Consider the following 12,713-nt stretch of genomic DNA (forward strand, 5'->3'; position numbering starts at 1 on the left):
TAATTCATCTCACCAAACCTCAACCATCTGAAATTCAGGTACCAGATCCAACTACCTTCAAGCATCTGGTCATCCTTCCTTAACTCTGGAGGAGGACGGAGCTGCAGGCACACGGCCATGCCTGGTCTGGGGACAGCTATACATTTGGCAGCCAGGTTTCCCCACATGATGAAGCAAGCTGTTCTCTGAACTTCACCTTGTGAGGTGAAATGCCAACAAATTAGGATTAAAAACATCTGTAGACGACTGCATTATGGCCTGCAAGCCATAATTTAGTACTTCATCTGCCTAAGCCTGTGATCACAGTGAGATGAACCTGCACGTGGTTCTCTCTGTGAGGCCGGGGCATTTGGCAGCTTGGTCTTTCTATATCATTATCCATCAACACAGCAGGCTGTAACTGGCTTTTGCCTGCAATGCCAGCTGTTGCAAAGCATTGTTTTGAAAATACATTGGTCAGTATGATGGTTGTCTTTTTATGGCCACAATTTCTGAATTTAGTTTTAATATGTGGCAGTGAATTCACAAGCTATTTATTTGCATGTCAGGGATAATACAGTGCACTCATGCACAGTGGCTATTGATTGTACCAAAACAAATCTCAGTTTTCGTACCCCCAAAATAAGCAGGCAAATTTGGATACTTAAAAACAACATGAAAATCCGATCATTTGCTTCATTACTGCAGCACCGCTGACATCCACAGCACTAAGTGAACACATTTTCTTCCCTGTGGAAATCAGCTGAAGTGATATAACAATTCCACAGAAGCTCTACATGAGGAAAGACAGCCGTGTCCATTCCCATGATGTCATTCCCAAATCCTACTCAGTGTCAGAGGTTACCACAAAGAACTGTATTTCATGAAAGTTTTAAGGGTTTGATCTAGAGTTTTAGTCTGTATTGGAATGGAACAGATACCTCTGAAGCTGGGGGGAAGGAGAAAGAAAAAAGAGGAGAGTGAACGTTTTCTGCCTGAGATCTCTGTGATCTCTTTTGCCATCCTTAGTACGAACTCCTCATTCAGCCTTTCTGGACATACTTTCTGGCATCGTATGTGTTTGGTCTCACACGTGTCCTGTTATCATCACTGAAAACTGGGTTCTGAAGACAGGTATCAGAAACTTGAAAGCAAATACCAGCTTTTGCTCAGTTCATATAGTAATCAGGAGGTATATAGTGAATTTTTTATTTCCAAGGGTGAAGGCAAGAAAAGCTGCTTTTTATGCAAAAAGACTTTAACTTCCCAGGTCTTGTTTTTGGCATGAGACGGCAAAGTAGCCATGTGTCACAGCCCACCTGCAGGGAGGGGGGCAGTGACCCCGATTCACAAATCCCCTTGATATATACATAGTGCAGCCAAGGAAAAAAATGGGGAATATAGAGTGATGGCAGTGAGGGGAGGGAAATACAACTTTCCAGCACCACTGGAAGCAGCATGAGTGATTCTTCAAGGCTTTGCTGCTGCTCCCAACTCTCTTCTTTACCTCTGCTTCCCATGACAAAAACATGTCTTGTCCTTGAATGAGCAACATTCATTTTTGCTTGCACTGCTGGGAGCCCTTCAGCTGTCTCAGAGTAGCAATTTATTTTAAGAGACTGAAGTAGAGGGGACAGTTTAACAGCAAATTTATTTCTAGTGGATCTATAAGATCAGATGCCTGAAAGAGACTGATCGGCAGTGGGAGCAGTGTCAGTACTGTAATTGTATCAGATCATCCATTTGGAGCTCAATATTGGTATTCTGCTGCATACTTTACACTCATTTGTTGAATCTAGCTGCACATTATACTTGCTTAAACTGTTGTGCTAAAGTACATCTGAAGAGATTTGTAAGTACCAGCAGCAAAGCTGAACTAAATTTACTGCAGAGACCAATGAATAAATGCAACATCTCAGATCTAGCAGTCTAGCCAGGTGTCGTTTGTGAGCCCACGGGTTATCCTTCACTGAACATTGAAATACCTTTGCAGATAATTCAGTGTGCTGTGCCAAGCACCTCTGCACGTTAGCTTCAGGAAGGCCGCTTGGTGTTGCAGTTCCATGCGAACTGCAGCACGAGGGATTTCGTAGGGCCTCACGGCCTGGTTTGCCTTCCATGCTGGCATCCAAAAGGGGTGCTCAAGTGAAAACATAAACTTTGAAGATCTGATGAAGGGCAGACATTACCCCTGTGTGAACGGGGTGAGGAGGCTGAGAAATGTATTTACTACTACTTTGGCATTTTACTAGGTGTAAGCAAGTTGCTCTAAGTGGTCCTAAGGAAGTGAGTCAGGGGCAGAATTGCCTTATAGGCACATCGCTGCCACTCCTCCCCTGCCCCTGTAAATCTATGCCTCCTCCTGCATGTGATTGTTGTGACACTAAATTTTGCTTAAAATTGCTTGCAGGTCCTGGAAACTGCAGTTATCTCCGATATCATTCTTTAAGCTTCTTTCTGCATAAGGAATAAAGAGAATATAAGTTACTACGCTCTTGTAAACAGCTTTGAAGCCTGTGCTGCAAAGTGCTCTAAAAGATGAATTCCGCATCTTTGAGATATGAATGTGGAGGGCTGGGGGAAGGAATAGAGCCCCTGGAATGGAGCAGGTGGTTAGGGCTCTGCTCTTTGCCGAGACAGTGTCCTTTATTACCTCTCGTTGTGAAGGGCACGGTTATTCAACCCATCCTCTGTTGGATGACTCTAGGGCTTCCAAGTAGCATGAGGAAAGCAATCATAAACAGGGAATTGTAGTGAGAGGGCAAATGGAAGGTTAGATGAGAAGGACCTTCTCATTAGGGATAGTGATCGTGTTTTTCACTCTACAGGGACCAAAGCCCAACCACACGATGTGTGTGGTTCTCCTGCACGTGAGCTGCCTCCTTTTTTCTCTCCAGTGTGAAAATAGAATTTGACACTTTGTAGTAGAACTACAATTCATTTTCTCCTTTGTTTTGTTTCATTTTGGTTTTGAGATTGAACTGCTGTTTAGAAGCATGCATTTAAAGAACTTGTGTTAAGAAAATGATTTTTTTTTTGGTGAAAATGCAATCAACGTTTTTAAAAAAATCATTTTCTGTATGCCTCATAGTCTTTTGATGTCTCAAAGAACAGCTAAAACAAAGAGCACCTCAAACTCTATGTTAATTAGCTTTTTTAGCCAGAAAAAAAAAGAAAAATTCTAATTCACAATTATGTAATACCAGGATCTTTATCTAAATCCTTTTTTCTTAAACTTCACCCACCGATGTGTACATTTTTGCTAAGTGTGTGCAAAGCTCTGAAAATTATTCACAAAAGCTTTAATTATTTGCATTAGACAGTTTCTCTTCAGATTAATAACAGGTTTCTACTTGGTTTTGTGTTCCTTTGTATATACGTATCAAAACAGTTTCATTTCCATTGCGGAGCTCTCAAGGAAGGCATTCTTTATATGAGGGGGGAGCACAGGCTGGGATATTAAAATAGTAAGGAGGATTCAGGCTGGTATTTTAAAGTGCCATTTTGCCTGCAGACAGAATTCTTTGGCAGACATTTAATTGTAGGCATTTTTTTTCCTCCTGAAAGGGACTCATTCCTTGCCATATCATAGGCAGCTGTCTTGTTAAAAAACAGTTTTGTTTTATACTTTTAAGACAATTTATTTTTGGACAATTGTCCTGAAAATGTATGTCAAGCACCCATTTCTAATATATCAATGCTCGTGGAAAAGCGATAGTAAAGAGGTGGTGAAACTTTTTGTTCCCCACAGAGATCTCACTGAAATTAGTTCAGCATGCAAGTCTGGCTAGTAGTATACTGATTCTGTAATGGGGAGAGAAATTAGTAAAAGAAGAAGTGCTTTAAAATGAACAGAATAAACTTAATGCTATCTTTCCACCGGCTTGATATGTCCCTTAAGAAAATAGAAACATTCTGCTATATTTCCCCTGGGTCCCCCAAAGCCCCAGCTGACACAAATGTGTTACTACATGATTGAGACAGGCTAGGGAATTTATTAATACTAGTTTTTGAGATTAGACAGCAGAGTTTAAAGTAGAAGTAATGTGTTAAAATCCTTTATATCTTTGTGAGATGCTGTGTACGTATGGCTCTTGCTCTTTCATTAGAGCTGTCTTTCATTCAACATTTTAACTGTTGGCCAAAACCCAAGTCTGACATTAATATTGTAGGGCTTCTGTTTTCAGTTGGGATTCCCAGAGCTTCCAAACCAGAAAGTTTCATGACTGTTGATAAATGTTCAGAATTTCTTCTTGACTTGGTATTTTGAAACCTATGTATGGCTGGGAAAATCAGTCTCTGTGCCTGTCGAAATGCCCCTTGTATACTTCTCCTGGAAACTGGGAGAAGAAACTGGCCCCATTCTTAACTGTTGAGGACATTCTTTGGTAGATAATAAATAGGACTTGCATTTCCCTTGGATTGTTAGAGAATACATAAGACCTTGAAACATGTTTCCAAACTTCCTCCCACAGCAATACCCAGATTCATACAAATACATATAAGTCAAACATTTGACAAGATCCAAACCAACACACAACATTTTGCTTTCCATAATCTGAAGCAATTATAAACTGTAGTTTTTCTTTTTTTCCAGTTAAAAAGTATGAAAAATATTCTCATTATTTGTAATAAAGCAGAATGTTTCAAAGCAAACAACTATAAATTAATCAGTACCTTCTGAATTCTGGACACATGTAGACGTCAAAGAGGTCTATTACAAAAATTGAAAATCTATGCTTGATGAATACACCAGCAACTCAAATTTGCAAGATAATAAATGTGTAGCCCTCCCCTATGCCTCAGAAGATCACATTAAGCATATTCATTAGCTGAGAGTCATTGCAAATGTACTTCAACTGCAGTTTTCAGTTACTTACCTGTTGTGCTTTGCTGTGCAAGTATCGGTGCAGCAGAGTGATGGCCTGAGCAGAATTATGGCCACAAAAGTTATAGAGGTGGGTATTGTGTTAACTTTGATGTAATTCCTTTGTCATTCTATTCAGCTTTGTCCTAGATAATGTGTAAACATTTGATGTTTCCAGTCTGTTAGTGTCATACTCATGCAGTGGAAGAAACTGTTTGTCATTGAGTAGGTCTATCATAACAGTGGGATAAAAATTTTGGCTCATCAATTTTTGAGTGTCATGGTGTTCTTAAGGGTTCCCAAAGGATACCTCCGTCTCTACCCAAGCTTCCTCTGGCCTCATTGTGTCTCTCATATCTCTGTGGAATCACAAAGAGTTCATGAACTACAGTCATGGCAAACAAGAACAAGTTAACAGTGTTTTCTTGCCAGATCTGTGCATTATGTAGTTCTTTCAAATAGGATGGGTTGGAGAATCCTTTATCCCTCTGTGGTCTTGTACCTTCAGCCATACCTCTTTTTTATGTGGTATCTCTGTAGCAAGGGTTTTTATTAAAATGTGTAGCAAATGGTGCCTTGTGGCAGCTACCTGGTAGCAGCAGGTAGCTGTTGTGCTGTGCAAGTGAATTTGATTATATCTTCACCAGACAGGACTGAACTCCTTTGGCTCATGGTCATTTCAAAATTGGAAGTGCAGAGAAGTTTAGTACAGCAAAGGAAGAGCTCATAGCAAAATAGGTGGGATGATGTGTTGTACCACATCGGGAGCCAAAATATTTGCTACTGCACTGCGGTACGAGCATTTGCTAAACCGTGTTTCTGTTTTCACGAGCGTATTTGCCAGTGCAGATTTCCTCAAGTTGGATATTCTCAATGGAGAGCATTAGCAATAACATAATTTGGCTATGTTGCCTTTCATAATCAGATTTGTCAGAATTTGAGGCAGTCAGTGGCAATCGGCCCCCAGCAAAGATGTTCTGCAAATGGAAAATTCAGCCTGAGAAATTATGAAGCCAATACACACTTTCTAGTTTTCATCCTTGCGTGTTATGTGAGGATTTCCTTCCTGCTTAGGCCATTTGCTTATCACCATAAATGTTATTTCCAAAATATTTAGTTAGTGGAGGAGTTGCTCTAAAGCCAAACATGTTTTTGGTATGGCTTAAGAGTTAAGAAAGGAAGGTACGGAAGAACCAAAATATATTATATGCTAATTTTGGTATTCTGGTGTTTACAGCAGTTTTCCCCATTCCCTTTCTTTCCAATTGCTTCCTTCTCTTGATCATACTGGGGTCTGTGCTCAGCTGGCCTTTGAAATCTATTTTCTAACAGAGAAATGAAAACGTTACATGACTCACTGGCATATCTAAGTTAATACTAGGGTGTCTTGCCCAGGGTTGCCAGCCAAAGGGGTTAAAACCAGAAGTGGTTCTGCTCCTCCTGTAAGGATGGGCTGTTTCCAAGAAGGGTCTGGCTTCAGGAGGTGAGGCTGGCCATGCCGTGCCACCAGGCTTAGTGGGCCTTGTTTTCAGACTTGTATCTTGGCAGAACTAAGTTCTCATTCAGCTAACCAACTAGTACAGTGACATTTCTTACATTGAATGCAATTGTATAGACCAAGAGTTTTCCAGAGACAAGTCTGTAGATAAGTGATGGAAATGTTTGAGGCTGCCGAGTGGCCAGTAGGTTTTGTGTCCATTTTGAAGACCTGTATGTCATTTCATGTTATTAATAGTGATGTATTTTTTATCAGTATCTCCTGAGCAGCATTCACCATCTCCTTCCACTGTTCTGCCTGAACTTTATTCTTTTGGCTTACAAAAAAAAAAACATAAAAAAGTAAAAAATGTCTCTGTACAATTTCATATTTCTCTGTAATTTGCGGGCCAAGTTTATTTACCATGTAAGTACTAGAAAACTTTAACTTAGAGCTATGTCAGCTCATACAGAAATTAAAAATTAAAACTGGGTATCTCACATGAGCATGAAAATGTACCTTACTCACAAATAAATACATACATCTATGCAGTGTGTATAATCTATACCACTTGTATCTGGATAAATAGTGAATGATAAGTTATGTATTTGTCACAGTTTTGTTTTTCATGAGGATGTTGAATGTGCAGCCAATATTGCTCTTCTTGTGTTTTAGGTGCTGTAGCAGTTCTGATCCCTCGCCTGGACCTGGTGATTTCTTTCGTTGGAGCTGTCAGCAGCAGCACTCTGGCACTGATTCTGCCACCTCTGGTTGAAATCCTCACTTTCTACAAGGAAAACTTAAGTTTGTGGACGATATTCAAAGACCTTTTCATAGCTGTCATTGGAGTCGTTGGCTTTTTAACAGGGACGTATGTGACGGTTGAAGAAATCATTTACCCTGCATCCGTGGTTTTAACTAACACAACTGAGAGCATCTCTGCTGATTTAAATGCTACAGACTTGGTGGTTGGCTAAAAGTAACAACCAGACGCCATGAACTATTTTGTTCCTTAACGAGAATCCAAGATGGATGGCAGACCTGCACGTGGGACAAATTACAGTGGATTTTAAGTGAATTCTTGAAAAATTGCATGCAGCCTTTTCTCACTCTGTTGTTTGTTCTTTCTCTCATTACTTCAGATCTGCTACCTGAATTAACCCCTTTGCTCTCAATCTTCTGCGCTCATCTAGTGAAAAACTGAATTGGTGTCAGGATTTAAAATACATACAATGATACAGGAAGGTAATACGATCTTAGATTATTTGCAAAACAGAGGAAGGATTTTCCTAAGGAAGTCAAGATGCTTTCCTCCTCAGAAAAGGTGGAAGTCAGTCCATCCATCATATCTCTACACAAAGTCTAGGCACTACTGTTTTCCCTCTAGCTCTGTTTTAAGGGCTCCTGTGGGAGTTCAGTGATGCACAGACCTTCTCTTGGCTGTCTCTAGTGGGATGCACCCCAGTGAACCAAAGACAATGGTTTTAGAAATGAAAACCTTTGTTTTTTATTTCCATTCTGGGGACTTTGATGTTTGCCTTGGAAAAACTTCCGGGTGGTTGCAGTTGTGTAGCTCTGGTCCCTGGGAGCTGGTTTGTCTGGAATCACGGTGCGTTGTGCAGAATGACAGTCACTCTTGCTCAGTCTTTTCACGTTGGCTCCAAGGGGAGCTCTTCAAGCAACTGGAAGCACCAAACCCTCCTAGTACAGGCTAGCGTAACAGACCACTTTAGTTGGTGGGTTACATGACAGTAAGCATAAAGGCACTTTTTCATGCTCACAGTCTGAACATTTAAGCTGAAAAATGTACGAGACTGACAGAGGGGCAAGGCTTAGAGGTAAAGACTGGATCCTTTATTAGAGCAAAAGAGAGCCAGGTAGGAGTGGTTTTGCCATCTTGCTTGATCTGTTAGTATCTGTTTCTGTACCATGAGCTGCTCAGCATGGCCAGACCCTTGCTCCAGGGAAATGGCATCCATGGAGCTCTGCAGAGCCATGGGGGTAGGGCTGTCCCAAGCAGCTTCGGGTTTCATGATGGCAACTTCTGCTTGAGAAAGAAAAGGATGAAACACTACTTTCTAGAATGGAGCTTACGCCATACTTTCACACATAAGCTGTGGGTTATCTGTGAAGAAACTTATAATTCACAGCACTGTAAGTTGCAAGGGGGCACAGAGGGTGTCTGCTTTGAAGCCTATTTTCCCTAGAGTGCCCCACCTGCCTGCAGGCTGTCTGAAGGTGTGGATTGTCTCAGGACTTGCTTTCGATTACTGGTACTGTGTAGAGAGGTACAGCTTACATGAGATATAGGGCATACATGTGAAAATGATATTTTTTTAGCAAGTAATTATTTATCTCCTTTGGATTTTGAAGGAAATGTTACAAAATGTTGTTTATTAGAGCAATATTACTTTCTTTAATGAAGCAAAAAACATTCAACACCACAAAAGATAATATAAGTAGTTTATTTTTGTACATTTTGGTAACTGCTGCCCTAACCCATTTTTTACACTATTACTTTATCCTTAATTTCAACTGTACAAATGTATAAAATGGTATTTTTTCCTTTACATATTGCTATGTACATATCGCTAAGTCTGTAGACTAACTATATTTCTACTGAAGCATATAACAATTATTTTTGCATGCTTATGTTCTGCCTTAAATGGGATCTAACATGCCCTTTGCTAATTTTTGCTTCTTTTGTCCATTTTGGAAGGAAAAAAGAACATGTTGATAAGTTGGTAATTGGGTAGAAACGAGGTCTGTTCAGCAAGCCTGCGTGCTGAGTCCCCAGCCAGAATCCTGATTTTCAGGGCTCATATTTGACTTTTTGGCTCACACTGCAAAGATGATTTTCACTCCAAATGCCAAAGCTATATTTTTGGTCTTGTTTCCTAAAAACACTCTATATTTTGTAAAATAATAGAACTGTATTTATCATAGTCCTTTCTGTTATGAAGAAATTCCTTTTTCTAAGGAATATATTTAATTATAATGTTCCTCCAAGACATATGGTATGCCAAAACCTCTTTATTATATTCATACAAATGAAGATAAGAATATATATAATATTTTGGTTGCTTTCTGTATATTCCTCAGAAATTTACCCTTTGGTAATCTACCATTTTGCATTACAGTGCTAAAATAATACAGAGCTAGATATATCTATATTTATATTTTCTCTTCAGAGTATTTCTCCAGTCATCTACCATGTGGTGACTGTATATGAGCACTTTCATCTCCACTGAAGGCATTTCTGATAGGGATTTGTTACAGCATGTAGTTTGAACTGCGTGTCCTTGTTCAAGCAGTAGTTCTGAGCAATGTTCTTATTTTTATTTTAGCGTGGACGAAGTTAAATACTTCACAGGCACTTTGAAGGGCTGAGTCTCAGCTGGTTTAATGCTATGGTATTAACCTGTTGTATGAAAGTGTCACTGAGGAGCCAACACAGGTAATTATCAGAGAGACAAAAGGTAACTTCAGCTTTTTGTCTTCAAGGCTTTTTAGTCTTTAAGCTGTTTTGAAACACATTGAAGATAAATGTTTCAGTCTGCTTGGTAATAAACCTGCTGTGTTCCTAAACCATACACTACACACTGATAGACTGTGTTTCTGTGCAACGTATTTCACTTGATACTAAATATTTCTACATGGAACATTTTTAATGGGACCAATAGGATTTAAATTAAAGCTATTTTTCCCGATTTGCATCTGTCTACCCACGTGTGTTTGGAAAATAAAGGATTGTCAAGTCCATTCATATCATCTGTTCTTCAGTGATTGTGTCCTAGTGAACACCTCTGAGAAAATCCTTCTGCCTGGGTGCAGAAGAAGTTGACCAGCTCAGAGTTTGGTGGTAATTTTTGACAGGTGCAAGGGAATAATGACGTGAAGATTTGCTGAGATGGGTCCCTATAGCATAGGTGAATGCAGCGGTTTTTTGAAATTCAGGCCACCTGTTTAGAAGCTTGATAGGTTTGAGGAATCTCATCTGAGCCATCAAACTTTGGATAAGCTGGCCCAAATACGAAGCCTTACAGATCTTACTACCATGTCTGACTGGGGAGCAGCCTGTCAAGGAGCAGATTTTCAGACAGATGTATTGCCATTGATTGACCAGGTATGAAGTAGTGTTTTTATGCAGTGGGTCACTGTTGCCATATTTAATGGTGTATCTTTTGCATCTTTAAAATGTTTATTAATATATTTTATACAATGTTGATTTTCTCCTACAGTGTAGGATTTTCGTTACTTTAACACTCATGCAGGGCTTTGTGTGGCCTGCTCTTTCAAATAGAAAGAGTGAGGAATCAGAATATCTTGCTCTGGATGCAACTAAAATGTCACTAATAGAACTAGAGAAGAACTACTACATCTGAATAATAAGAGTGTTCCTGTGAAACATTGCCAAAGATTTAAAAGATGGGAAATCTGACAGAAACCTCTTCTGAATAATAAGAGTGTTCAATCAGCTTTTAAAGTACTGTAATATAAAGTTCAAGATAAGATGCAAGGGGTGAAACTCCAGATTTAATGGGTATGGTTTACATTAATATATATTTAATAAGGAAATGTACTTTAGCACAAGGTAAATTAAACTGAAGAATGTGATTGGCTTATGTTCTTGACAAGGAACAGAAAGCTATTGTATTTATATACTGAACATGCACTTATATTTTACAGCATGATATTGTTAACCATTTTAATGTAATCATTAGCTGCGCTATAAGTAACTGGATCATTTTCTTGTCTGTAACTGTTCATCTTCAAATATCGGGCGAGGAAGAGGGTGGGTTCACCTAATGTTCTGTAAATTAAATCTTCTGTATCAATAAAGACAACAATAATAATCCTCTGGTAACTTACTCTTTTCCTGGATATCACCATATTACATCACTAGAAGAAATAGCTGCTTTAATTCAAAATTTACCTTTGTTTTTATTTTGAAGTTATCCAAGGAAAGGCAAGCAATTGACATGGGACTGTCAGACAGGCTCAAGAGGTGAAGGTTCATTGATAATAAATCTCACTTCAAAGTCACAGGGGCACTCCTTAATAATCTCACTTCCACTCCAGGGTTGTTCATGAAAGCACACTTAGCATCTTCATGTACATTTCTGCATCTTTTCAGAAGTGCTTTAGTAAATGAGATAATTCCTAACTGGAGAAAGGCAGCCAGGAGTTTCCACTGAAATTCTAGTTCACTTCTGAAAACTGCAAAGAAAAAGCCTTTTTTTTTAAAATTAAAAAAAAAAAAATAGGACAAACCCTTATCATACTTGGGTATGTACTTGGCCTTCACTGAAGTATTAACCTTGCTTAAGTATTGAGTTTTGGATAATTAGGTATGGAAGAGATCAATGTGAAAGTTCTGAACTTTCTAACTAAAATTGAAATTACTGGTTGGAAACAAAATCAGAAGTATAAGCTTTCGTGTGCTCTCCAATTGTCAGTCACAAATTTGCAGTTCTCACTTTGCAAATATACTTATGCTCCCCATTATAATACAAGGCATTTCAAAGGTGTGTTCAGTTAGGCATCCAGAATCATTCAACCTATTACCGACTTGCCTGAATAAACACAATTTAGACAGAAACTGTGTACAAATGTCCCTGGGAGTCATCCACCAAAAAATCCCCACAACTGTTTTATGAGTAAGACACCTAGAATATTCTGAAGCTCCCTTCACACCAGCAGAGAGACTGGAAAGATGGATTTCAGACTCCCTGCAGTGAGGAAGAATTTGAATCCCAGTTTCCCTAAAGGATAAGCAAAAGCAGACATATGCTCAAATTATCTCTTGGGTCTAGCTGTTAATGATGTGTATTTCTAGAAGCTGACTTTCAGCAACACTCCCACTTCTGAAAGTCCAGAACTTTAGTTCAGGACTAGTCAGAACTTTAGCCTGAGTTTTTGGTTAAGTTTTATAAGCACTTACAATAATTGTGTCTGTTTATTTCTTTAAAACATTGGCCCTAGATGACTAGTTATCAAGAACACTAAATTCCATTATTCTCCTCTAAGATGTGGAGAACAAGCAATTTCTAAGAAATGCACATTACAGCCATCAACTCATATTTTGGATTATTTTGTATGTCTCAGATATGTGAGACAAAACCGCTGCTTCACAAGTGTAAAACATGAAGTGAATCCAAGAATGCAGATTTCCTTTTTCAAGATTTATTTATTAAGATGAAAATTAATATTTACTAAACGTAGTACATTGGAGGGAAGTTAAGGAATAAAATCATTTAATAATTTTCCTCTCTCTCCAGTTTGAGGCCCTAATCTTGCAATGAGCTTGATGCATATAGACAAAGTAGTGTAGAATTGTTGAACAGAATTTAAGAAGTATCAATACGAGTATTCAAGCATAGGATCTTT

General features: G+C 38.9%; 1 protein-coding gene across 2 annotated transcripts in view; it reads left to right on the forward strand.

The window, feature by feature from the left end:
* The window catches only part of SLC36A4 (solute carrier family 36 member 4), an 85,429-nt gene extending 74,234 nt beyond the window's left edge, over positions 1-11,195 (forward strand). For both annotated transcript variants that reach the window (XM_066989895.1, XM_048076494.2), the window contains one exon: positions 6,999-11,195. In XM_066989895.1, the coding sequence (XP_066845996.1) occupies positions 6,999-7,300 (302 nt within the window). In that variant the 3' untranslated portion in view covers positions 7,301-11,195. The remainder of the gene's footprint in view (positions 1-6,998) is intronic.
* The last annotated feature ends 1,518 nt before the right edge of the window (positions 11,196-12,713 follow it).

This window comes from Anser cygnoides, chromosome 1, assembly GCF_040182565.1.
Source record: "Anser cygnoides isolate HZ-2024a breed goose chromosome 1, Taihu_goose_T2T_genome, whole genome shotgun sequence".
Taxonomy (NCBI): domain Eukaryota; kingdom Metazoa; phylum Chordata; class Aves; order Anseriformes; family Anatidae; genus Anser; species Anser cygnoides.